Raw genomic sequence first — 26424 nt, 5'->3', positions numbered from 1 at the left:
AGAATAAACTAAGGTCTGCCTCAGACCCAGCCTTGTCCTGTGTCTTGGGCTCATCTTAGTCCATACAAGTCACGCACTACTTTAGAAAGAGGAGTGTGGAGACGTATAAAATCTACATCTTAAGAAGTAGCCTAAGGTTTGCCTCAGACTCGGTCTGATACTGGGTCCCGGGCTCACCGTAGTCTTTGTAGGTCCTACGTTTCTTGTGAGTGGAGCGTTGAGACCTATAAGATGATCTACATCTTAAGAAGAATAAACTAAGGTTATGCAGTCCTTGTATACGTTCCGGAACTAAGACCTGAAAACTAAAACTATATATATGAGCTAGAGTAACATGTGATGCACAGAAAACATAGCAAAAAAACAAAAAGGCATACAGTACGGAATTACTCTGCTTTCTCTTTCGTTGGTAGAAAGCTATCTTTAGAGCAACCGCATACAGTATGGTTGCAAATATTCCACGGTTCTCACAGATTTCCTGTGCTTAGGACTTCAGCGAAAGCTAAGTATCACGTAAACAAATGACGGGAGTTCTGCAAGACATCGAACTCCTCGAGACTCAGGCTTACATGGGAAGATCATATATGCATATAGAGTTGCGCTTACATGGAGGAAGAGTTTGGCCACCCTGTACTTGAGTCAAGGTCTTCGGACAGAGAGGCAAAAGGAAGCCTATGATAAATTATTCAAATAAAAGGACAAACTGACTGGGATATCCATAATTGCCCCACCTTTCTTCACAAAATACTCCAATATTTCCACTGCACCCCTTCAAAAGATACTAGTAGAAAAACACAGAATAAGACCAGTGGAGACAGCGACCGCCACTATCCAAACGGAAGGACACCACCTTAGATAAATTAGAGCAGAAAAGCGTGAAAACGAGTTGTTTCAGTAATTTAATTACATATGCTACATATTGGACATCTATCAAGACACTCATTTTGAATGACTATCAAACCCACCCCCACCCCCACCTGCCCTCCCACCATTTTTTTTTTTACTTCAGGATTCTTCCCTTTGGACAAACTAGAAAACACCTTCTTCTATAATGTAAGTGAAATTTTATTATAAATATATATGTGCGGGGTTTTTTATTGAAATATTTTTATTATATTCTATACTAAAATTAAACTTATTTTGTATTCTTTGAATGCTAGTATTTTCTTAGAGAGAATTCCTTATATACCATTGAATGCTCACCGGTTTCCTCATATGCCCTTGAAAATTTGCTATTCCTCTGTACATGCCACTAAATGATTTTCTTCATTTCCTCATATGCCATCCACACCATCTGACTATTTTAGTTGGCAAGGAAAGTGCAAAATTACCCTTAGCTTTCTTTTCCCTTCTTTTGTCTTAGTCTTCTTACTACGAATAAACAAAGGTGATGCATTTCTTGATGTTAATCAACTCATGTCGGTATCATGAAGTTACTTACTTTCATGGTGAGATTAAATTAAGCACTTAACTTTTTAACTTTTTAAGTTAAGCATAACTATTTTTACGTATAAATTAGGCACACAATCAGTTTGCTAAGTGGAGAGATTGATTTTTTTCCTAAACTGAATGCTTACATCCAGTGAGATACATTACATTAGAACTAATTAAATTATTGTTCTTAGTGCCATTTAAAAAAGAATACGAACTATTTCTTTCTATAATCTATAAATAAACTATAAAAATGGAAGAGAAATAAAACTTTGTATCCGTCATTGGTTGTGTGTTTTATAAAAAATGATTGCTAAAGTTATAGTCATATTTTTAACTGTAACACATCCTGATTTGTTCTTTACATAGCATGAAAGGGAGTCCAGGGGCAATTTTGTCATTTTTCAAAAAGAAATAACACTATATACGTCACTCTTGGGTGACATGGATGGCATATAGGTGAATGAAAATTTCGTTTGATGGCATATACGGGAATAGCTAATGTACGATGGCAAATAGGGAAACCGGTGAACTTTCAGTGGCATATAAGAATTTTTCTCAAAAAGGATATGCTAGATCAAACCATGAGCAGGTACAGGTTCTTCAAATGGACATGGTGAGGACAATTCAAGCTTGAAGCTTCCCATCTCTTCGTTTTTCTTCTTTCATCCCTCACCCCAACCAACGCACTAATATGCGCTCGAAAGATCACACAACCAAAAACCAAAAACAGCGGATCTATAGAGAGGAATGAAGGCACTCAGCGTGCCCGAGATATCGTCGTCAAAAAAATTGAGCGATGAAGTCACTCAATCTTCTGAAGCCAGAGAGGAAGAGAGCGACGAGGACATGAAAGAGGTAATAGATTCAAGGCAAATTCAGGTCCTTGTTCAGATCCTCATTTGTTCTCAGATCTGGTCCTTATTCAGTAGCAGCTAGGAGCCTAGGAGCAGTTTTTAGGACAGTGAGCAACTTTCGTCATAATCATATATACGCTCTGTGACCTCAAGTGATTCAAGCGAATTTATATACAGTTTATCTTAGGGGTCATTTTTACTGACGAATTTCTTTTGTTTGTTTTTCTGCTTGAATCAAGCCAATTACAAGATTGTTCGTGCATGGTTTCCTGTCGCTAGTGATATCAGCGGTCGGCAACTATATAATTCCTCTTCTAACAAGTCACAGCGAGCCCGAGCAAACGGCTAAACGGTCCGCGATGCCAATAGCTGTTTTCTGTCTCGGCATGATCACTCCTGTGATTGGAAATGGCATGCGTTTCCGGATACTTCAACCCAAACAGCAATATGGCTCCGGGGTTGCGTTGCACATCACCACTGCCCGCATAGTGCTGATTTCTTACGTGTTCCTGCTCCTGATTAACACAAGGTATATCAGCCTCGCCGTGTTCCCAGCTATCATGATTGTGTTCATCGGCGCTCTGTGCCGCAAGTTCTGGGTAGAAGAAACCTGCAGGAGGCAACTTCGACATGATTCCCCCGGTGCTTCCAAAGCTAGCAGCGTCTTGCGTAAATCTGAAGAGCAGCTGACGCTGATCGTAGCGGTGCTACCGTTTTGGCTGCAGCTACCCGGCGTGATGCTTGCCCGAGGAACCTGGCAGCAAGATCGTGTTTTGGTCTCTCATTTCCTGGTGTTCATCAGCTCCGCTATGGTTGCTCTGGCGACACTAATCGCCCGCACGGTGCCAGCCGGGATCTATCCTGGCGTATCACGCGTGTTGCCAGTGATGCACAGGACATGCATCGCCCTCATTCTAGTGTCGGTGCACACCATGGCCGGAGAATGGTTTGGGACGAAGAGCATGGCGCTAGCCTGCACGCCGGAGCTTGTCGCCCTGCTCATATGGTTCTCCGTTCACCTCAACCATGCCCACGATGCCCGTGCGTGCAAAATCATTTGCCTCTTCGCGGTTTCCTTGCTGTGGGCATGGGCGGCTACATATGATGAGATGACGATCCTGCAGGGTTATTGGAGAAGTAGTTTTTGGGGCATCTCAGGCTTGTCAGGGGGACTGTGCTACTTCAGCTCGTGGATCTTGAAGCAATGGCCAAAAGATAGCTTCAGGCCTACCACTGATCACCATGCATCGCTTCTGCTGCAGCTGCTCCGAATTTCTGCAGAAATTTCCTTATTCACATCAGTTCCAAGTATTGCCTTGCAACTTCCTCGTTGGGTGAGCCGAATTTCTGCGCAAATTCGCTTATTCGCATCAGTTCTCACTACTGCCTTGCAACTTGGTCTTTTGGTTCCCATCATATACGTGTTGTTGAAGAGTGTCGCGGTGATAATGTTCTATGTACTGATATATTGCGTGTGTTTCCTTCCACTGATCGGCGTCGAGTACCGTCCAGGCATGAGTGTCAACAGACGCAAGGCCTCCATATCCATACAACTGCGACCGATTATGCTGTTAGTACTGCTGAGCATACTGATATCTCACTTCACGGGCAGATGAAACTCTAAGAAAAAATGGTTCAAGAGCAAGTGCCAGATGACAAATAGTAAGCGTGCACAATATTGTCACCTGTTACAGCTTAAAGGTTGGCACGCTTACCGCCGAATTAACTGACTTTGTAAATTTTGTTTTTTCGATGGTTTAATTTGTACTGGTAGCAAGTATTATATTCCTGGTTAAAATGATATGAGAGGCATTATAGTCTCGGCTAATTGTACTTGATTTGGAGACCATTCGCCAGAATTACCAAATATTCTTGGCACAGGGTAATTTTATTGAGAAGACACCGGGGTGTATCACATTTTCTAATGTAAAACTCTTCTAGATACTACCTTGAAATACTTTCTTTAAGGATTGTAAAATTTCTCCTTAGCATATGTGAGCTCTCATATATTCTATAACAGGATTGCTATATTTCAGTCACTTTAAATTTTCAGAAATTTTAGTCAAATTTGACTAAAATTTTCTCAGGTGCGGTTCCATGTTCCGACTTTACTGTTCCCTTCCTTGTTCCTTCCAAGAGTCACCGCGTTATTGGTAAGGGGATCTTTGGTGGGCCTCAATGTGTGCCCCATCTTGCAAGCTACCAGGCTTATTCTAACACGAAACGGAAGCCTCGTAACTTAGAAACGGATCAAACAATGTTGGTCTTCGGCTCCGATACTATGTGGAAAAATCTATTTGTTGTATTTTATTGTTTTCTTATCTATTAGATCGACTCTATCATGGAGTATATATAGGAGTACATAGGAGATAGACTTAGAGTACAATACAAGTAAGAGTAGATTTATTTCTAGGATTCTATCTCCAGAATATATCTTATCTCTATAATTTGTATTTGACTCTTATCTTTGCTGGAAATATAGTCATATATCGGCATATTTTAATCCAAAATATTAAGACAATAATCATGGCATGAACAATGTGAGGTGATCTAGTGATAAAATCAAACATAAACAGCAGCATGCTTAAGGTAGAATAAGCATCATCATCATACATAGAACGCAATAGCATTGCGACTAACAGAAATATCAAAAACCGAAATAACAGTAGAGGGTTATACTCTGTGAAAGTCCCACCGCTGGATTGTGAGGCAGAACTGCCTCCGTTGGTGTTGTCGATCGGTGCACCAGCTCCCGGTGCGCCAGCTCTGGCTCCCGCTCCCGGCGCGCCATCTCTAGGTGCGGTAGACATGAGTGATGCAGACGAAGGGTTGAAGACGAACAGAGAACGAGGAGCAGTCGTGCGGAAGCACTCCCCAAAAACCTGATCACCCGCCAACCCGGTGCAGATCTCAGGCGAATGTGTGGTTCCGGAGGCCCTGCTCGTTCCGATCTCGTGCGCGCAAGCGATCAGAACCGGGGAAGCAGACAGTAGCAGCATAGACAGTGGCAGCGTGAGAAGGACGAAGAACCAGTGTTTGGAAAGTAACCGAGGGGATCTGATCGGGTTCCCTCTTTCCTTATGGTGCAGGAGAGAAATCTGCCCGTTGCCGCAGTAACGACACGATTAATGGGTATTGAATCGCCTATCGCTAATCGGGTTCCCTCTTTCCTTATGGCGCAGGAGAGAAATTTGCCCGTTGCCGTAGTAACGACACGATCAATGGGTATTGAATCGCCTACCGAGGGGATCTGATCGGGTTCCCTCTTTCCTTATGGCGCAGGAGAGAAATCTGCCCGTTGCCGTAGTAACGACGCAATCAATGGGTATTGAATCGCCTGCCCGTTATAGAGGCAACCACGCGGGGTTGCACGCCCACGCCCTAGCCCTCGCCCTCGGTTCGGCCCGCCCGGCCGGCTCGGCTCGGCGCGCGCGCGCGTGGCTTTCCGATCCCCACTCAACCGGTCAACAGGGAGCCTCCAATAACTCCCTATTTAAGTTGAGATACTCCTCGTTTAATTCCCAGGGTGGTATTATTATCCTTAACATTTATTATGGGCCCTTAAGATTTAATAGAAAAATCGGGTCTAGCCCATTTATTCTAACAATCCCCACCAAATTTCATGGCTCATAAGAAATGTTCTCAAAGTTGTGCCTGTTTGATATACCAGTGTTTTGGTGGAGACTGTTAAGTTGAACTTCCACCTAGGAAATGAGCTACATCAAACCACAACTAAACAATGGACTATGCCTTGAATTGTCAGTCTTATGTGATCAGGTTTCACTCAAACCCTTGATTGGTACTGGGCTGCCGTTTGCATCCCCTATGTTTGGAGTATATAAGTCAAACTCCAGGCCCTTTCATGAGTATCTAAAGATAGCCCAAATCTCATAGACTGTGACTAGCAGTCGAACTCATATAGGTGTGTTCCTTCTGAGATGTTCTGCAGGTCAACATCTCTGCTTAGAAAAGCTACTCGGATCACATTAAGGCATAAGCCATCCTACCATGCAGAGTAGAAGAGAAGTACATCATGAAAATGAGCCCTTTTCAAGAGTCTCTTCTCTCAGCCACACAATAGTTTGTTTCGCCATCCAAATTCACGAGATCTCCGATCACAATGGATAGGTTTCCACTATTGTGCAACCTTAGGTGGGTATCAAGCCCATTTCCCTCGATGCACTGTCTATCACATTACATGGTAGCCCCTTGGTAAACTGATCTGTCAAATTTTTAGCCGTTTGGACATAGTCCAATGCTATCACTCCGGAGTTTTTCTGCTTTTTGGCAGATTTTAGTCTTCTTTTGATATGTCTAGATGATTTCATATTGTCCTTTGAACTGTTCACTTTATTATGACTATCATGTCTTCGGTCCGGCCCGGTATGGGCCGAGTCCTATTAGGTCGTGCCTGGGCCATGTGTGTGCTTGTGGGCTGGCATGACACGGCCCGACGTGCGACTGACCTCGACCTAGACCCGGTCTTATCGGATCGGACGGCTATACGTGCAGGATGGGTGGGGGGAGTGTCCGATTTGTGGCCGCCCCGGAAAGTTCGCTCCAAAACAAGTCAAAACACCAACGATACCGACCGATCGACGTCCGCCCGCCTCTTGCCTAATCAAATCATTCTCCGGCACGTACTACTGTACGTCTCGTACCAGATCGAGATGGTCGTCTCTCCCGATCCGTCCCATCAAAAAGCAACACCAATAATTCATCCCCTCTCGCCGTCGTGTAGCCCAGTACACGCACCTGCTCTCTCTCTCTCTTACGCTTTTGACCAACCGCTCCGCACTAGCGGCCGCGCCGCGCGCCCACCGCCACCGCATACCACCTGCAGAGCTGTGACGCGCCACGCCACGCCCACGCCCACGCCCACGCCCACGCCTCGCCACCACCTTCCGCGGCGATGTCCGGCCCCGGCGGGCGGGAGCGGGAGGCGGCGGGGCCCGCGTTCTCCTTCTCCGTCGACCTCGTGGCGGCCGCGCGCCGGCTGCTCGCGCTCCTCCGCTCCGGGGACGGGGAGCGGGGTGGAGCTGGGGTGGTGGGGCCGCGGTCCGTGCGGAGGTACGAGGAGCTGTGGATGCCGCTCGTGGCGGCGGAGGGGGCGGGAGGGGAGGCGCCGATGCTGGTGCCGCCGCCCGACGTGCGGCTCGTCTGGCTCTGCCACTGCTTCCACCATGTGAGAGCTTTACCTGCCTGCCACCTTGGCCGCTTCAGTAAATGCGTCAGATCTTTGGGGACTAAATGCTCGATTACGTAGAGATATCTTCACCGATCCAAAGCTCACCTTGTTTAATCAATATATATATATAGTGGTTGTGCCCAATGTCATTTAGTAAGTGTGATCTTGAGAAGAAAAATTAGACATTTCAGTATTTCACTGTGTTTAGAAACACCGTATTGGGAAAAAAAATCAGTAATGGTATATTCACCATGCCGTCTGCCGTGCTTACTCTTACGGAAATTCTATGTTTTCAGATAAATCTCTGGACTGTACATAATTTCTGTACAAAAAGTCCCACAATTTTGGAAATTCATATATATCACTTATACTGTGATTGTGGCTTATGAAACTTTCACATGAAATGCGCCATCTCAAGTTTTCTCCTGTTCCCCAGGAGAGCTATGCTGCTTACTGTGCATCAAGGTTTGGACGCCTCATCAACCGTCCGTCGATCCTTGATGCTGATAATGAAGAATATGCCGCTGACCACTGTCGGGATGTCTGGGCTGCACACTATCCATCGGAGCCATTTGATCTTGAAGATAATGAAACTGAAGGAAACAGTAGTAATGACAAATCTGCTAGTGAAATTATCGAAATGGTTCAAAGATATACTGGCCTAGCAGCCCGCTTTGCCTCACCCTTCATCTCAGAAGGTGTCTATCATGTTGCTGCTAGGCGGAGATACATGCGTTTCCTTGAACTTATCAAGAAAATTGTGAGTACAACCCAAGGAAACACGCGGCTGGTGCCTAGCCTGGACATACTGCTAATGTGGCTTGCTCACCAGGTATGCATAGGCATGGCATCCTATGAAGCAAAACAATGCATTATGGATGTTTTAATTGACACTGTTATTATGTATCCTTCGCAGAGTTTCCCAGTGAGCTATTACGCAGACATGGCAGCGATGGCCGTCAAGGATAATGTTGCAAAAATAGTTGTGGGTTATGGGGAAGTGGTGAGTGAAGAGATGGTGGAGAGAACAAGGGTATTGTGGGAGGAGGCATACGATGAACCATACGATATGGCTGGATCAGAGATTGATAAAGCAGAAGTTGATGCAGCGAGAGAAGCATTCTATTGGGAGACAGCAGCATCAGAAGAGGATGCTAATCGACTGTACAAAGGGCTGCAACCTAGGTTCATTATGGAGGTATATCCAAGGCTAACCCCAAACATTTTTTCTAGGGATTAGGATCATTCACTTACCCTGGCATTTAATATTTTTTCTAATCTGCAAATGCTTCATTTCATTTGTTTATCCTCCAGAGAAAAAAGAACTTATGCTTGACATTTTCTTATCTCATAGAATGGAAAATAAGGTCCTAGAGGCATCACAGTGTAGTGCAGTAGTGCCAACAACAATATGGAAAAAGGCAGTAGTGAATTTTACCACGCATGTGAACTCTGATCATTTCCACCCGAAATGCAAGATTTCCTATTGTTGATTCCTCAAGTAGTTGGTGTACTGAGTAACTGGCTAATCATGTTCATTTATTTACTTTGTTGTGGCCATTAAGCCTTGTACCAGATATAATGATTTTAACATCGATATAATATCTGACCAAAAGGTTCTATAACTACAATTTCCACACTCAAAATTGATATTAGATGTGCTTCTATGCTATCCTTATACAGGACTAGTGCAGACTTTTTCAACCATTTGATGAGTTTATTTCCCTCTAGCCATTAGCAATTGCAACCGCTTTATAATCGCGGGATACTCTTCGAGGAAAACACAAACACCCTTTTGTAGTTTTCATTGCTTAAAAAAATATACATATCAGAAACAGCCTGAAAGTCTCAAACTTCTTACAAATGGTTTGATGCTAACTTCAGCTCACACACCCACTGAAAATTCGAAAAAAATCTAAATAAGACATAGTGTACCTCCTTAAGAGTAAAATGAAGTTTTCCTTCTAAATTCGTTATATGATCATGCAAGGGAATTCTCACAAAATGTTTTGTCTTTCTATCGTAACTAATATATTCCTTATATATTGGTAATATGATATAAATTATTCTTGATTGCAGGTATATGTGTTCCTGAAAGGAGAATTTGACAGTGAACACACCAGTAAGGAATTCTTACGTTTGCGGACACAGAGGTGTTACAGATCACTAAAGCTCAACATACCACTGTTCAATTTATCCTGCAAAAACTGGCAAAAAACATGGCACCTATATTGTGAGTTTTCAACAAGAGGCCTCATCATTGAGGTCAGACGCAGCACAAGTGGGTGCTTCAGGAACAGCAAGCTCATCAAGAACATCTCATTCTCATGGAGTGATATGTTGCATGAGAAATCCCTCATGCTTACAGAGGAGCTTGATGTTAGGATGAAAGCAATGGCATCAATCACCCCTCCGGTTCAAGCACCATACTTGTTGAAGTGCGTACCTGACCGAGTTACCGATGATGGTGGGGCTATGATTTCTGATGTCATATTGCGGACAAAAGGTTACCGTCCACAAGAAGGACGATGGCTGACTCGCACGGTGCTTGATCATAGTAGGAAAGAATGTTTTGTCATTCGGATAAGGTACTGTTCAGGAAAATGCGCCAGTAAAATGCATTTGATACACCTTCAGATTCTACTGCTGAAGTTTTTCTTGATGGACTATCCCGTGCATTGCAACAGGTTTCAAACAAATATATCATAAATTATAAACATAAAAATGTTGTGTATATAACAACAAATAATATTATTACAAACCACATCTGTAAATGACCAGTTGTCCACAAAGATCCTACTGACTCAAGAGGTGGGATGATAGGCTCACTACCACTACTAGTTGCTTTTACATAGTAGTGATAATAAATGTTCTGTTTGTTCATTTGAGTTCATGCTAGCAATTACCGCATTCCCAAAATGGTCTTTGATTTATATCATATCCAAATGAACCATGCAAACCAGACAAACATTTTCCGTTTATATCAAGTTGAGATCATATGCTGAATTTTGACATTGGCATGCTTAATCTTAGGGGGGGGAATGATGTTTTCTTCTATATCTTAATATGCTTCCACTGAACTTAGCTGCAACTTATGTAGAATAGGCAGAGGGATTTGGCGGAGAGGTGCTGAAACTCCCATAGCAGTGAAATGGGAGGACAGAATCATTGAGATTAGAGAGGGTTCATGGTCATACATTGCAAATGCAAGCTCCGTCGGTTATGCTCCTGGTAACTTCAGTATGCAAAATAATTGGTTCTGGTTTGGTACGTATCATATCTTGTCTTAAGAGCAGATGCTTATTGCTTTCACTTTGTGGTGCAGAGAAGGTGGTGGGAACAGCAACCCCAGAAAAAGATCAACAGGACAGCAAGGTGGTTTGGCGCTTTTCAACTGGAGATGTACTGACGGTAAAGTTGGGAGATGACTTAAACTTCCATATTCGAAATGAAAGCTCAGGAGAAGAGGTATGGTGTCATAAGCTCCTCCGTCTCTGCGCATTCTGTGTGGAATTGGATTTAGAATGGAGTATCTTGGCTTTCATTCTAACTGCATTGCAATGAACCATATTACCAGGCAAGGCTTCTTGTAGGGAGGAGATTGAACTACAGAATAAACAAGGAAAGCACATTAAATGACCGCAATGATGAGGAGGAATACCTTACCCTAGTTCGTACATCACCTGATCATCTAGGTGACAGAGCAACTATGCTCCTCAACTGGAAACTACTTGCGGTAGAATTCTTACCTGAAGAGGATGCAGTTTTTGTGCTTCTCCTGTGCATGGCAATCGCACGAACCATGACAGAGATTAGGAGAGAAGATGTATCTGGGCTTTTGGTACGACGAAGAATATGTGAAGCGAAGGTTGGGCAGAGAGACTGGGGTTCAGTGATGCTCCCAAACTCACCTTCTCTTGATCCTCATTTGCAACCGTGGTATCGGAATGCAGCGCATGTATTAAGCTCTGCAGAAACAGCGTCTAACAGGGTGATGCTTATGAAGTATTCACCTGCTGATGGCAAGGATGAGTTGTACAGGAAAGCTCTTATACCTTAAGCCCCGATGGAGAATTGGAGATGATTCCTATCATGGCTTGTACAGGATTAGTTTTGAGTTGTCATTTCACTAATGGTGTTGATCTTTGATACAGATCTGATTATGGTTGTAAAATATGGTTTATAACAACAGAAACTTAACATTCCACCACAAAAGGGCTTGCTTTTTGTTTGTTCTTTTGACCAAGGATGTGCAGTTTTTTTGTACTTTTTGTTGAGTAAAAGTTTCCATTCCTTTGTGTACATTGTAATTCTGAAGGGTTCACCGGTTCAGTGGTGCAAACTTCAGTTCCAGAATACACATGTTTCACTTCACTGATAAGATTCATCTTGTGCATTTCTTCACTTGAGTGATAGTATTGCTACAATTATGTTTCCAGAGATGCATAAACTGTCCCAACATGTTAAGCTACTGAACTGCCAGTGTTGTGGCTACATGCCTACATCAGGCCCATCGCCAAGCCAGACCTGAATCACTATTGTTGTACAGGCCACGTTGCTCAGAACCATGGACCAAAATTAGACAACGCTGAAGTTAAGACAGGCTCTTTTACTCAGCCACAAAAGGAAACTTGTGCAGGTGAACAAGTTGAGATAAAAGCGAAAAATCTTTCGGAATCATGCTAATCATCTCTAATTCGGCATCTCACTGCACAAATCGTATTCTAGGGGCTGTTTAGATTGATGCCATTTTCAACCATACCAATTTTTAACAAGGTTGCCAAAAAAGTGCCTACATTTAGTTTGTTGTCAAAATTTGGTAAATACATAAGGAATCTTGTCAAAATTTTGGTAATATTGTCAACTTGCCAATGCCAAAATTTGGTAAGGTTTATTTAGGCTACAATCTGAACAACCCCTATATATATATAATTTGGTCAAAATTTCAGGTGTAGTACAGTTTTGCTCATAAAGTGAAGTAACACATTGCCGCATGATCTGGGAGATGCAGGATGTGATGCAAGCTGTGGCTCAGCGAACATCACCAGCCCTAGCATCACAAAGAGTTCAGGAAGTAACCTTCTCAGCGCTATGCGTCGGGCTGTCACCGCCGCCACGCCCAGCCTTGATCGCCTCCACCGCCTTCTGGATCTCCAGACTCATGGCGGTGTCGACGCTCCCCGACGATATCTTCCGGTGCGCCTTCTGCAGGTGGAGCTTCAGTGAGCTGCTGCTGAGCCCAGCGTTCTTGCCGCAGATGGGGCACACCTTCATTGCAGGCCTCCTGTGGTGCCACTCCATGGAGATTTTACCATGCAGTTTCTTGTCAAGATCCAACAAGACCTTGGCGAAGCCGTCGTTCGGGTGCGCTCGTCGGTGCACCTTCTTTAGCATGTTCCATGCTTCCAGAAGAGTGAATTTTCTGGGCATGAAACAGTGGGCAGGTCAAGAAGTCTCATTGAGCAGCAAAAAAAAAATGATATGTGGCATTCACCCATAAAGGAAATATAAATAGTATATTATCGAGTTTCTTGAAAGTAATACAATAACTATAATTTCAAGAACGAAGGCATAACAAAGTTACTATTATGCAGCCTTACTTTCTCAGCATCAGGTAAGCAAGAACAACAGTTGCGCTCCGACTTTTTCCTTCAAAACAATGGACGAGTACTTTGCCATGTAGGTGTTGAACATAATCAATGAAATCTGAAGCATCTTGGAAGACATCACTGATGTCTGCATTTTCATCATCGTTAATCTACAGAAATGAAACAATGAAGCATTGCAAGGAAACAAAACAATTAGTCCGAAGCTCTAGAAGTTTTTCCTCAAACTTTCTCAGGTATACTTACTGAGAAGTTCTGATAGTCGAAACGATCAGGCTGCTGAGATTCTGCTTGCCCAATTTCATTTGCGCACAAGCATAAAACATGGGTTATGCCAAGGTGTTTAAGTGTATATGTTGACCGAGCAGCTAGAGCACCACCAATATACAAATAATCCGTGATCTGAGAGGGACGCTCGGTGCTTGCAGCATCAGAAATCAATGATATCCTCTCAAGAATGTGCTCAAGTCGAACCTGTAAGCAAAATTTCCTGTTATTTTCCATTACTGCGATGTATAGTTAGTTGCTTGAAAGATGGGCACGTTAGGATTACCTTCAATTCATAAGCATCAACTGCAATGCTATTATCTATTCCTTCAAAGAAACCCGTGTTAAAACTGTTGTCTTGACACAATTTCACAACTTCTGTCCTGAGCATGTCATTCCATTGTTCTATTTCTTTGCATAATTCACCGTCTGCCTGTAAATATTTTATACCATGATGAATAGAATCAGTTGATGAAGTTTCGAAAAACAAGAGGTAATCTTCATAAAATCTGCATTATGGAAATAATTGTCGAGAACTGATCTGTAAGTATTGCAAATTAAATGTTCAATTAGCATCAAACTAGTGTTCCAAATATTGAAACCATTTCATTTTTAAAAAAAGATGCTGACACCATTTACTGACAGGTATTTGGTTTCATCCAGTTTGCTATTTTCAGGATGACCTATTTGACATCTTTTATATCTTCCCATCTGATATGACAGCATGAAAATTTTCGATCATCAAAAGTGTGAAGAAAAAACTAGACATTAGACAGGCGCTCATGTAATATTTTAAGAAAATGAAATTTCAAATGTGCACTCCAAAAGGTGTTAACCTTAGCATACTTATTAAAATCCCGTAGTTTCATTGTCAGCCGCAATCCACGGGAAGCATCACTGCTTCCTTTGAAATTCTTAATCATAAAGTTCTCTCGACTGGAAGGAGATGATAGGTCAAAATTGTCACGGGATAAAGTACGGGAAGGCCTACGCATATGCTTTGGAACTTCAGAATCATGTGAATCCATGTGTGTCTCTGTGGAACACGGTGAATCAGATGAACCAGCGTCTTCCCTGTCATATTCATTTAATACTTTATACATAAGATTGAAAAAGATTTTCAATAGACCATCCAGCTTCTGGTAAAGTGTGACAAGGAAAATGTGGAATCGTTGAAGGTCCCTCAAAGCACTACGAAAACCTCCTCGGAAGGAATTCACCGCAGCTACCATATCACTTTCGGACAGAGGAGAATGGTAACTAAGATCAGATGACACATCAAATTCTTCAGGTCCTGGGATACCGAGTTTTCCAAATGACAGTTCAAACAAAAGGTTAGAAGAGTAATCCCAATTGTTGAGTGTAAGTTCCACAAGCTTTGGATAGCTCTCTTGATCTTTCGCCCGTTTGCAAGCAGGCGGTCTGCGTGGAACACCTGAATCAATGGCTATGATGTGAAAGCTGGAAATCTCAGGCTGACTAGGATTGTCCGGCAACATGAGATCAGATGTATCTGAGCCAATACTGCCACTTATTGAAACTGCTCTTCTCGGCTTCCGATTCTGAGGGCTTCTGATGATCTCTGGCTTGTAACGAATGATTGCAGAATCATAAACATCATCTAATGAATCGAGGTTTGCATAAGCATTCCTGTCGGCAACAAGTAAATTTGCGTAATTTCCCCGCCAACCAAGGGGGCGGCATCGCAACCTGTCTTCATTTCTCAGTACAAGGTCCAGTATCAAGACCCTTCCTAAAGCTTCAGCAGTTTTTTCAGCAGAATCATGTGAATCAAATGGCATTGTGTTCTCTAGCAGAGGGGAGCCATGTACATAACTGCAAAACAGCACAAAAATTCTTTCATGTTAAGGAAGGACCATTTCCGTCATGTACATTACTGGTAGCTTGATGTGTATACTTCATTAGGAATAAGCATCGGCTCAATTCGAGCGCCTCTAGCATCTCAGTGCAAATCATTTCCTCGAGTTCATCACAAGAAGATATCGCTGCATCCCGAGCGTTCTCAACTGCATCCTTCATTTGATGCCATTCAGATGAGAAGTTGTGAATCACTCTGCCCTGCATTGGCCAACAGAGTAGTGCAATGTAATATTTTTATGGTTAACCAGAATTCCAGCAAGCAAAGTGGGTGTTCACCTGAGGAGTCCTCACTCCAAGCCATTTCGCAAGTTCATAGCCAAAGCGTTCTGATTGAGTGGCCATCCTTGAAGGCGCTATTTTAATGACCGCTGCAGTCTCCTTGGACGGAAGGTCATCATATTCAGATGTTTTGAATAATGCAATGAAAACAACTCCTCCAGAATTTACTGTAACCTATGAAGAAAGATACATGTAGAAAATGAGCTAGAGACATGACAAATAAACAAAATTTATATTTATTTTGAACATTCATATGAAGGGGAATGCTAATGGACATGAAGTCTCTCGCAGGATAATGCACTGGCCTTTAGGCTTATGCTGATAGATACATATCTACGATGCAGTTGCAAAGATGTACACTTTGTAATGGAATTCGAAAACAGATAAAAGTATATGGTAATAAAATTTTGTTGGGAAATGACAGTATAACTATGTTTTTATATCTCTAATCAAATTCCGGCAGAGCTCCTGCTGTTGTTTTCTAAAAAAAATGATATTATAACTAGTATTGACAACATTTTCCAACAATGCAAAACATAATCTGTAAAAGATACAAGTGAAAACAATAGACCTCAAAACTTCTGCTGGTGTCATCCTCGTAGGGTTCTGTACTAGTATCAGTATGTTTTGTATGGTGCAGTGAAGAGAGAGAGCTCCAGTTGAAGTCACTTGACTCGATGTCCATCATAGTAACCCTCCCAAGCCTATCCCATAAGCTTGTTGTTGGTAGTTGGTATGATAAGCTATAGTCAATCGCATCGCTATAAGGGTGACCAAGTTCTAGTCCTTCTGAACTGAAAAATATAGTGCACAGAAACCATATTAATTAGCAGATACTGAATGATATGAGCTTTATCAAGAACCTCATCCAATGAGGCAATCTAAGAACATCGTGCCCATAATGCCACAGTTGAAATCATGTCACTGTATCCTTCTACAATGAATGAGCAGAAATCATGCTTTAGTACATCTATAAACAAGTATCTTGTTCATTTTCTCTGATATGGTGAATTGGTGATAATCTAAACACAATTACAAAAAAAAAATATCACAATACGAATCATGCTAATCTAATAGTACAATCTATATCCATGTAAGGGTCAGACATGGAAAACGAAAGTACAACGGAGATGCAAATCTTTCATCGTTAATACATCAACGGGAGACAAATGATATATACCTGACTGAAGATTGGGCAGCAAATCCACCAGACCTGGGCTGCTGCGGAGACGACGAGGAGGGCGTCCCACTCCCATTGCGTTTCCTCACCAGCGCCATCCATTCCTCGAACCCACCCTGCAAGAAACCGAGATCGAGGGTAACGAAACCTCCCAAGAACAATCAAACAAGACCAAGCAAAGAGATGGTTTCCCTGTTCTGAGATATCATTTCGGACGCACTTACGAAGGAGGAGGAGCGGGAGAAGGATCCTGATTCCACGAATCCCTCTTCCATATTCCAATGCTACCGCAGGAAAACCGAGTGGATTTCGGTTTCTTCGCGAAATCGTGTGGAGCCTGGCTGGGTTGCAGATTGGCGAAGTTTGCGGGAATGGAAGGGGAAGAAGAGGGGAGAGGGAGGGAGGGAGGGAGAGAGAGAGAGAGAGAGAAAGGTGGCGTGCTCGCATGAATGCATGATAGGAGGCAGAAGAGGTGGAAAAGCAGAGTAGTCATGTACGGATTACAAACTACTCCCCGTCTTCATCTCAAACTTTTCCAAGAGAGTGAAATATACATGATTAGTTCTTAAATTTAAGGGTAGTGTCAATTAGGGTTTCAACTATTGGTTTGCCTTTTTTTAATCCGGGGGCAACAAAAATATTTTGGACGAAATTTTCAAATAAATTTTGAATTCAAATTTAAAAACTGCTGCCGAAATTTCCGAAAGTAAAAGAAAAGAGACAAAATAAGAAGACTGTATCATTATTTGTTAACGTAAAATCTAAAACGAGAGGTCTCTCGATCTGCCAGCCATCCGATTTACTTGAGAAGCATAAGAGCGTTAAGTATGCATGCTTTTTTCTCTTCTTATAAAATTTTCTTTCAAATTATTTATCTGATCTACAATCCAATTATACCATTGTGTTCGTTGCAATTAAATCTTTACAACAAAATCTTACATAATTATATTATAATAGAAAAATATTTATGTTTGTAATCGGGTACATGGGCCAAAACGATGGAGATGTTGCCACATATACGGGAGTACGGATGGGAGCACACGGGGGGAGCAGACAAGCTGCGTCCCTTTGCTCTCTAATTTTTGGTACGTTTTGATGAACAATTATGGCACTTCAACTTAAATATATCTTCATGCATGGATCATCTTTTTAGTACAATTGTACAGTCCATCCGGTGATTTGTATTCTCTTTATTGTTTTCTTCCCATTAATCTTCTTCTGAAATTATTCACGGCATTTAAACATGTATTACTTAACCTCAACAACACCATATAAACTCAAGTCAGTCGCCTGACTCCATATATTGCCTTGAATCTTCAATTAACTTCACAGACATGCGTAGAATATATAGATTGTTTTGCATTGCCATGCTTCAGTTGATTTCCTTTTGTGTCCAAACATTTGCTTACTGTGTACTAGCTAGGTCCCTGCCATGGTCAGCGTTTCCCCGTTATGGATTGCCATTAATTAACAGGTTAGCTTGCTTGCTCACACGTCTTGAAACATTATTTTCTGTTAAAAGAAATTATTCATGTTTCATCGATTATTCTGTAGAGAATTATATGGTTCAATGATAATTGCAACAAGGTTGAAGGAGTCAACCATTTCATCCATCAACAAAGAGCCATTTACTCATGTACATTAGTCTTTAATTAATTTTATGTTTAATGTAATACCTTAAATTTGTTATGGCAGTATATATTTCTCCAGGGATTAATATGCATGGCACTAATAATTATATGTATGCACTTTCATCGTTTTCATATGATGCTTATTTTATTTTATTTTATTTTTTGACTAGATCCTTAGTGTATTTGACCTTTGTTGTCTGCTTGGTTATGTGGAATTTGTTGTTTCTCTTGCAAGCCTATGTAGTTGGCACTGTTTATTGATTTTGGTATATAGAAAATTGATAGGCTAACACATTAAAATCTTAATTCAAATTTTTAACTACAAATTTGTCAGGATTATGGATACCACATACCCAATAGTAATCGACTAAGCTCGGTAGGGCCCACCACATACCATGTCTTATATGGAAACAAACCTCGTATATAGAAGGAGTTCTGGATAAGGAAGGACGAGTAGAGTTCTATATGGAAACGACGGACTAATCAGATTATATCCATATTGGTTTCCCTAGTTTTACTTGGACAAGGGGGCACCTATGGGTATAAATACAAGCCCCCCTAGGTGGAGAGGGGATACACCCACCACAATCTACGAAGCCACAAAGCCACAAGCCAACACAAGCCGTTAGATCTCGACATCGGAGATTAGCCTAGCTATACCCCATCCGGTGCCTACGGAAACCGGCAAGAGGGATTTAGTACTATCTCTGATCTCGCCGAGTACAGATTCGAGGAGGAAGACTACCTTGTCATCAACTATGAGTTGGTTATCTAGCCGCCAAGTCGACGACAGCTAAATAGGTTGTCCCAAATATTGTATTTGTGTGATCCAGATGAATAAAGAGCAACATCGGCTTCTGCCAACAGGATGTAGGGCTATTACCTATCAGATAAGGGGCCCGAACTTGTATAAAAATCTCTATCTCTATCTCTTTTACCTCAATCTTGCATATACCCTAGTACCAACGATCCCCATACCATCCAAATACCGTAGTCGCGATCGCAAACGTCGACAAAATTGCGCTTTGCTTTATTCTTTTCTGTAGCGGAAAATTTTCAATTTTTTATATGTGTAGCTATCCTGCAGCAACACACTGGATAACATCTAGTAAATCTTATAAGCTAAAACTTTAGCTTAAAAGTTCAAGCCAATAAGTTTAAGAGGGCCTAAGAGTAGTACGCAATCATTGGTTTATACAGAAACCAATCGAATGATGTGATGTTAGTACTTAGAAGTAATGTGCATGTTGGTAGAAACTTTAGATTTAGAGCATAAATGAGTCAAATAAAGAGTAAATTTCATAAAACTACAAACATATTGTTAAAATTATTGTTTTTACAACTTTTAGCTAGATGTTTCACAAAGCTACAACAAATAGCAAACACTTATATTAGAAAAATGCAGCTTTTGTCCACTATATGACTGTAAGTTAATGTATGTCTTTAGCTTTGCAATTGGTTGCAAGAGAATTAAGAGGTGCCGCACCCTAACTCAACGGTTCAGTTTAAGGGGATATATAAAAATTACAGATTGAGATAGCAAAATGTTCACCAAATTCGCATGAAAAACCAAAACCAAGTCGTGTGATGTCGCTTGGTTTAGGATTTTGATCATCAAAACCATAATATCTACTATAAAGTGCCCCATATGTATCTATATGGTACCCAAGTTGTGCAAAAGCCCATAGGCAATAACATGATCAACATACGAGAAGCACAAGTGGCATAGCATCTATACATGACGCGGAGAAAGATTCCCATGCTGAATTGTGAGGATGGAATACAAACATCGACCCCTATGGACCCTACTACTAAGACAAGCAAACTGGTCAAGACGTCAGTCATTGAGGCTGTATCTGACTGGCCACGGGGAGGATGCCAGGGAGGTTATGGTGGACGAGGCTGACCAAGTTGAGGACAACGAGGGACGTCAGCCTGGAAGACGATGTCGTTGATCACAAGATCTCGAGCAAATCTCCCATCACCTAACTTCCTATGTAACGTGGGTGAATCAAGGGTTGCCGATGGAGAAAAAACTGATCTCTTATAAAAAAAAAGGGAAATGCTGGTCATGAGCGATGAGAGGTACTACTTATCGGTGCGCTTGTTTTGATGTGAAAGCACGGCGGCCTGGGATATCTGCTTAACTCCTGTGCAGGTCCAAGGCTAACCTCAAGTGTGTCAAGGGCGTGCTAGTTGATTTGATCATGCAATCAGCAAAAAAGAATAAAAGCAGAATTAGTCGACCGATAGCCAATCGGCCGATAGGCCGATAGCATATCGTTGATGGTCTTAGCCGATGGAGTTGGACCAAATCGGCTATGGACTGGATATATCAAAGAATAATAAACCCTAAACACACCTAATCGGCTATAATACTATCTATCGAGTTTAATAGATTGATTTAAGACAATATTATGAAAGTAGCTTATGTGACAATATTTAGAGCAGAAAAGATAATGCACTAGCTAATACTCTAGTACAAACTTATATAAACAAATTGATCCATAAAAACATATCAAACAGAAATCAAGCATGAAGGTGCAAGAATCTAGCCGATACCGACTAAAGCTTGATATGCTTATATAAAATGATCTATCTATATAAGTGGTGAATATACATGAAACAGATAGTGAACATGCATATTAGGTAAGATCGGCTGAAACCCCGATACTATCCTTATTATGTCTAATTGCAGACTAGTTTGCATGGTTCTAAGCACGACTAGAAATGATGCATCTCAAAGTATGAAAAGAAACATACAATCTAAACAATCAAGCAATTAGGCACTTTTCAGGATGGTAGATGCCTTAGCTAATCTAATCTACCAAGACAATTTAACCGAAACCAGCATAAACCCTAAAGCGAGCAGCAGCCGATAGAGCTAAATTGAGAAGCTAAGAATAGATTAACTAAGAGATATGATAGCAATGACTCGTGATATCGAGCCTAACATGTTAGCCCCGATAGCGCAGGCCATTGAGACGGGTTTCCTCTTGCGAAGAACTCACTAAAAACGAGAAAAGTAAAAGGATGGCGATGCGCCGAAGTTATATTGGATTGGCTCCCTTATTTCAATGCTATGGGGTTCATATTTATATGCCGAGTACAAACTCAGTCTATTATTTTTAAAGTTAATACAAATAAGACCATATACGGCGGTCTCTTACCAAATCTCTAACAAACCGACTCAACATTCTAATTAATAGATGAAATTGCCTTAATCGAGCTCCATCTCTTATTGGCAATGACAGTTATCCCAATCTAGGCCCATGCCCGGGAGTGAGCAGTAGCGTGGCACAGACGATAGAGAAAGACAACAGCATGCTGCCTTTGGAGTCACAAGAGAATGAGTTGGAAGTGGGGTCTAAGGCAGAGGTGCATGAGGTCAACATCGACAACAGCAACAGCATGCGCACCATGGGGGTGCATGACTATAGCTACAGTGATAGGAGCTCCCTTGTAGAAATAGCTCATATGTGGGGAACAACTACGTCACCGACTAGTGTCATCGTTGTTGTTTCCTGAAATCGCATCTTCAGGATCACCATACATGTGCATATGCTTTTCAAATTTCCATTGTAACATATAATAAATTCTCTAATTCTCTTATTTCTCTCAAAACAAAAGACAGTATATTAAACAAGAAGGAATGTTACAACTTCATTGTTACAAAAGGGGATGAATAAGACTTGCCACCTCATTTACTTGTTGCCATTACTGGTGCTTGGATTTGACAAGACAGCATCATCAAGGAATGGGTCTTTGTTGAACGCAATCCTGGTGTCCGAAACATCATCCTTTCTTACTTGAAGCTCCTCCAAAAAATTATCTAGCAACGAATCATCGGCCATTCCCAATTCATCCCAGCTAATACTACATTTATTACCATCTCTAGTAGTAGCATTGATGATTCTTATATCAATACTTTCATATATCTCATTTTGATGATGCCACTCAACATTAGTTTCTTTCTCATGTTGTTCTTCTTGGCCACTAAAAACCTTTGTAGCAGCATCAACATCACTTGTAACATGCATGATGTCGCTAATATCTACACCCTCCAGTATAGCAGTAATCGTGTCATTGTTGTTACTATGTAAGAACGTCGAGCATGAGGACTGAAGGGCAATGGGATAAAAATGGCCAGAGGGAGCAATATTTGCTTGATTTGCAACAATTACGCTACTATTATTGGAACCACAAGCATCATTGGAGTTAATTATATCCATTGTGCAGTTGTAGGATTGGGAGTTTGGAGGATTTAGTGGTGCCCCTGAAGGCCCAAGTAAAGCAGGATTCATCATACTTGCAAGAACCGCAGGGCTACTACAACCAACAATATTGTCTAGGATATTATTGTTGGCAACTGCATTGATATTGTTTCCTTGTAAGCCCAGACCCCTTGCTATATTATTGATAAACAACATTGATCTATTCACAATGGGTGTGGGTGCCATCAATGGGAACTTTTCTTGTGGCAAGGATGGAAAAGAGGATGGTGTGCATTGAGAAATTAATGGCATTAAACTAGGAGTAATAGGGATGGCCAAAGTATATGTAGGAGCAAACTGTGGCAGCAGATGTTGGTGGGGAATGTGAGATGTAGAAGGTTGATCAACTAACCTACAACGCTTGGTGGAAGAACAAGGAGTGGATTTTTGCTTCACACTGTGATTGTGGAGGATATCAACAAGAAAGTCATAAGACTCAGTAGAGGCTACGGCTTCAGCAATATCCATGTCTAGTATGATGCATCGGTTATGAGATTGGGCACATGCCCATGCACGCGCAGCAAGTTCTTGTACAAAGAGCTCACACATCTTTGATAAGAACGCTGGCATGTCAAAGGTCATCATCATGTTACCCTTTTGAGAAGATACGATCTTCTTCAAGCGGGCCATAGGGATCATGTGCTCACTGAAGTCCTTTGTCATCTCAATCTCCTTTTGTCGGTCCCTCCAAAATTCATCCATTTGTTGTTGAGCCATTGGCATTGGTGGCCTCAACGATCTATGTACATCCAAAGTTTGCTTCATTGCTTCCCTTTGTTGCTCTGAATGATATACCTAAATATTAAGCACATACACTTTGTTACTATCTTTTCTTAGTTTTCTAGTTTAACAATAAGCAAAAAGATGAAAATATCATAGATGATCTTACAGTCCCACAGAAAGAGATAGCTAGCTTGATTGCAAACATAATAACATTTTTCTCAAAGCAATACTATTTACAGTACCAATACAAAAACCAATATATAGTAGTAAGTGCAAGAATAATAAGCTAGGAGGTGCATCACCTTACTTGAACTACAACTGCAGAAATGTGCTACTGGCACTAATTGGTTGGTGGTATGAGGATGAACACAATATGATGTGAGGATGAACATGCTAGGCAAGGTAGGATGGTTTATATAGGCCCAAAAGGGTCAGATTTCTCTAGACATCTATAATGTTGAGAAGGAAAACAAAAGAGATTTGAAGAAAGAAAAAAGTTTATTAGTTTCTTGTGGGTTTGATTTGCGTGTATCTTTTTCAATGAAACGGGTAGCTTTAATATCTGTGGGGCTCACAAGGCCAAACCTTGCATTCCACACTACTCTCTGCTAAAGACAACCAAAATAAAGCAATGTAGTTTTGTTTTATCTTGATTTGCTTGTTAATTGAACCATATATACAGCCATATGTTTGTCTTCTCATATACCATACAGATGTATCTTTATGCTGAATTGACGTGCCATACTGATCTATCTCTAAGCTAGCTAGATGATCGATGGACAGTTAGCTCTAGATGCATGCATGATGTATGGAGGAATTTGTTTTGCTTTTATTTACTTTAATATAGGCGTTCATCGTCAAGGCATGCTAATACTATATATACTAGCTTGCTTCCAGCCAATACTAATTAACATATGCATGGGTCAATGGAATGGTAGATAAGTACTTGATCCCTTGCTAGCAAACTAAGCAAACTTTCGGCTCCTTTCCTGCTAGACCTCTTTGTATTTTACTTTAAATTCTAGCATGTCTTTTGTAAATTGTGTAACGCAAGCAGCTATCTTATTTTGGTAATTAGCTACCTAATACCAAGGTTGTCCACGCATATACTCTGGATTGCCGCTTGCAGTAAGTGCATGGTTCACATGCATTGCCATGTATAGATCATGTAATGTTTATTGTGGTCCTAGCTATATAACTTATACTCCACGTACTTGCTACTTTATTACTCTTATATGTTAGCAGATAGCTAACAAGCTTTGTATGTTAATACTTTATTAATTTTGTATGCTACTATATAGTTTGTGTGCCACATATCCTCTATCCCATGACTCACCACCTTTTCAGTTACTACACATTTAATTGCTTTTGTATGTTAGCAGCAGACTAACAAGCAACACCCAAGTAAAATAGGTTAATCATATATAATACTGTTAGTTGTACATCGATATATATGTAAAAACACGAAACTTGTTACCTGAACATAGAGTACAATATTACATCTGAAAAAATTAATGAAAAAAATGAAAGATAAATGGAACAATTCAACCCTCCATAAAAAAAGACTTGATTTGAGGGGGTTTTTTTTTAGACGGGGGAATGCATCTTTGCCAAATTAGAATCTGTTTGGACAAGACATACTAGAGGGACTTACATAGCTGTAGGTAGATATAGCCCTTGGCTCGATGCATGCACGATGATGTAGATGGAACCTTGTTTGAAACCCATGAATTTTCATGGTTCCGGTCCGTACAATAATTAAATCGTCGCATTTGAAATTCCTGTAAAATTCCTGCGTCTTCGACCTGATCTTCACCCGCATCTTATCAAAAGAGAAAACATTTGATTTAGTAAACTAATACATAATAACTTTTGGTTGCAATAAACAAGAATTTGAGTTGAAAAACTGATAAGGAGAAAATAGAATTACCTTGTCTTTTTTATGTATGGCATTAATCAATTGTATCTATAAGCAATAATAACACTAGTATCAACCACAATAGTATATCCATCAACGAAGAAGGAGATCCATGGGAAACACAGAAAGCTAAGTATAAACAAAAGAGATGAGGGGTAAGTAAAAAAATTGAGCGCTTGGGTGACAAAGCTAGAGAAGTTTCTCAATTCATCGATGCTCCTAGTGCTAATTGTGGGGTCATCTTTTATAGCTCTTCTATGCGTTGTGATCTTGTCCTTCCAGAGGGTTCGCTTTGGCATGATATGTTTGTTTTCACGCGCTCCACCCGTCTCTTTTTCTAAAGCATATAGTATTTTCTCTTCTATGCGTTGTGATCTTGTCCTTCCAGAGGGTTCGCTTTGGCATGATATGTTTGTTTTCACGCGCTCCACCCGTCTCTTTTTCTAAAGCATATAGTATTTCAATCGTTTGCGAATAAAACCATGCCCATGAATTTATTTACTATTTTTTCCTTTTCCCACATATATCACATAGCCTCTCCCCTATAATTATAAGGAACACCTATCTCACCAATCATCCATCCCTAAGTTTTTAAGGAAGTGAAGTGTCAATGCATGATCATTTTAACTCCTATAAATTTATTTGTTGGTTTCATATATAGTCCCCTCAATATTTATGTGGTTGCTACAGATGGAAATTTTCCCATATGGGATGAGGATATGCCCCTGGGGGGAGGGGGGCATATATGTGCACTTGGGCGGGGACCTAAAATCATATCGGCCAGGGATGGGTCTATGTTTGGATCCGTGGGGGATCTTGTAAGTATAACATGCATGGGACAAAGTAACCTAACAAGCCCAATAGAGCTAAAGATATAAGATAGTCCTAACATATGTAGTTGATTATTTGATTGTTCTTTACAATGCAATAGATTGTACGTGGTTAGCAGTGAGCCAGTGACTCCCAGGTGATCCCAACAAGTATTGTTCTAGCTGTCATATTAGTAGAGTAGGGTTTTAATCTTATGCTAACCTAATATTGGTAATGACAAACATAAATTTTAGTAAGGTACAGCTGATACGTTGTTTTAGATTGGTGCCAATAAGAGATAAATATTTGTGGCTAGAAATTTGTTAGGGCAGAACTTTTAAAAATGGTGGTACTCATATGTCATTGACTATACCTCGTC

General features: G+C 41.1%; 4 protein-coding genes across 8 annotated transcripts; 2 read left to right on the top strand and 2 right to left on the bottom strand.

Annotated features, from left to right (window-relative positions):
* The first annotated feature begins 1960 nt into the window (after positions 1–1960).
* On the top strand, positions 1961–4374 carry LOC4326498 (uncharacterized). The gene is made up of 2 exons (XM_015772973.3): positions 1961–2289; positions 2528–4374. Exons 1-2 carry the CDS (start codon positions 2182–2184, stop codon positions 3902–3904), a joined length of 1485 nt encoding a protein of 494 aa, XP_015628459.1. The 5' UTR covers positions 1961–2181; the 3' UTR covers positions 3905–4374.
* A 2643-nt stretch (positions 4375–7017) lies between these two features.
* Positions 7018–11872, top strand: LOC4326497 (glycine-rich domain-containing protein 1). Of its 2 annotated transcripts, none has more exons than XM_066311742.1 (7): positions 7018–7473; positions 7913–8308; positions 8393–8674; positions 9556–10064; positions 10577–10707; positions 10807–10944; positions 11054–11872. In XM_066311742.1, exons 1-6 carry the CDS (start codon positions 7201–7203, stop codon positions 10902–10904), a joined length of 1689 nt encoding a protein of 562 aa, XP_066167839.1. In that variant the 5' UTR covers positions 7018–7200; the 3' UTR covers positions 10905–10944; positions 11054–11872. The 2 variants fall into 2 exon arrangements, with proteins under 2 accessions (XP_066167839.1, XP_015622361.1); XM_015766875.2 differs by having other exon boundaries at positions 10802–10944.
* Positions 11873–12065: 193 nt separating this feature from the next.
* On the bottom strand, positions 12066–17140 carry LOC4326496 (dual specificity protein phosphatase PHS1). 2 transcript variants are annotated; one of them, XR_010742084.1, is made up of 11 exons: positions 16914–17140; positions 16690–16805; positions 16081–16303; positions 15507–15683; positions 15268–15428; positions 14186–15185; positions 13636–13782; positions 13329–13556; positions 13077–13234; positions 12393–12898; positions 12066–12200 (listed from the first exon to the last, which is right to left on the bottom strand). XR_010742084.1 is itself a non-coding variant. In XM_015780630.3 (10 exons), exons 1-10 carry the CDS (start codon positions 16962–16964, stop codon positions 12544–12546), a joined length of 2616 nt encoding a protein of 871 aa, XP_015636116.1. In that variant the 5' UTR covers positions 16965–17140; the 3' UTR covers positions 12066–12543. The 2 variants fall into 2 exon arrangements, 1 of the variants encoding a protein (XP_015636116.1); XM_015780630.3 differs by having other exon boundaries at positions 12066–12898.
* A 4742-nt stretch (positions 17141–21882) lies between these two features.
* Positions 21883–25454, bottom strand: LOC4326495 (uncharacterized). Of its 3 annotated transcripts, XM_015780228.3 has the most exons (3): positions 25248–25454; positions 24972–25139; positions 21883–23389 (listed from the first exon to the last, which is right to left on the bottom strand). In XM_015780228.3, exons 2-3 carry the CDS (start codon positions 25137–25139, stop codon positions 22025–22027), a joined length of 1533 nt encoding a protein of 510 aa, XP_015635714.1. In that variant the 5' UTR covers positions 25248–25454; the 3' UTR covers positions 21883–22024. The 3 variants fall into 3 exon arrangements, with proteins under 3 accessions (XP_015635714.1, XP_015635732.1, XP_015635723.1); XM_015780246.3 differs by lacking the exons at positions 24972–25139; positions 25248–25454 and adding an exon at positions 23625–23783; XM_015780237.3 differs by lacking the exons at positions 24972–25139; positions 25248–25454 and adding an exon at positions 23620–23782.
* Positions 25455–26424: the final 970 nt, after the last annotated feature.

This window comes from Oryza sativa, chromosome 1 (assembly GCF_034140825.1).
Source record: "Oryza sativa Japonica Group chromosome 1, ASM3414082v1".
In the NCBI taxonomy this organism is placed as follows: Eukaryota; Viridiplantae; Streptophyta; class Magnoliopsida; order Poales; family Poaceae; genus Oryza; species Oryza sativa.
The sequence above is the reverse complement of the archived record's forward strand: the minus strand, read 5'-3'. Positions and strand labels throughout refer to the sequence as shown.

Bases quoted from the DNA above. Each gene is read 5' to 3' on its own strand.
- LOC4326498 (XM_015772973.3), top strand. From the start codon at position 2,182: ATGAAGGCACTCAGCGTGCCCGAGATATCGTCGTCAAAAAAATTGAGC. The intron at 2,290-2,527 runs GTAATAGATTCA...GCTTGAATCAAG, and splicing joins GCGACGAGGACATGAAAGAG to CCAATTACAAGATTGTTCGT.
- LOC4326495 (XM_015780228.3), bottom strand. From the start codon at position 25,139: ATGCGGGTGAAGATCAGGTCGAAGACGCAGGAATTTTACAGGAATTTC. The intron at 23,390-24,971 runs GTAAGTCCCTCT...CTTAATATTTAG, and splicing joins CTATATCTACCTACAGCTAT to GTATATCATTCAGAGCAACA.
- LOC4326497 (XM_015766875.2), top strand. From the start codon at position 7,201: ATGTCCGGCCCCGGCGGGCGGGAGCGGGAGGCGGCGGGGCCCGCGTTC. The intron at 7,474-7,912 runs GTGAGAGCTTTA...CCTGTTCCCCAG, and splicing joins TCTGCCACTGCTTCCACCAT to GAGAGCTATGCTGCTTACTG. The intron at 10,945-11,053 runs GTATGGTGTCAT...CCATATTACCAG, and splicing joins ATGAAAGCTCAGGAGAAGAG to GCAAGGCTTCTTGTAGGGAG.
- LOC4326496 (XM_015780630.3), bottom strand. From the start codon at position 16,964: ATGGAAGAGGGATTCGTGGAATCAGGATCCTTCTCCCGCTCCTCCTCC. The intron at 16,806-16,913 runs GTAAGTGCGTCC...GGTTTCTTGCAG, and splicing joins TCTCCCGCTCCTCCTCCTTC to GGTGGGTTCGAGGAATGGAT. The intron at 15,684-16,080 runs GTCTATTGTTTT...CTTTCTTCATAG, and splicing joins ACACCAGCAGAAGTTTTGAG to GTTACAGTAAATTCTGGAGG.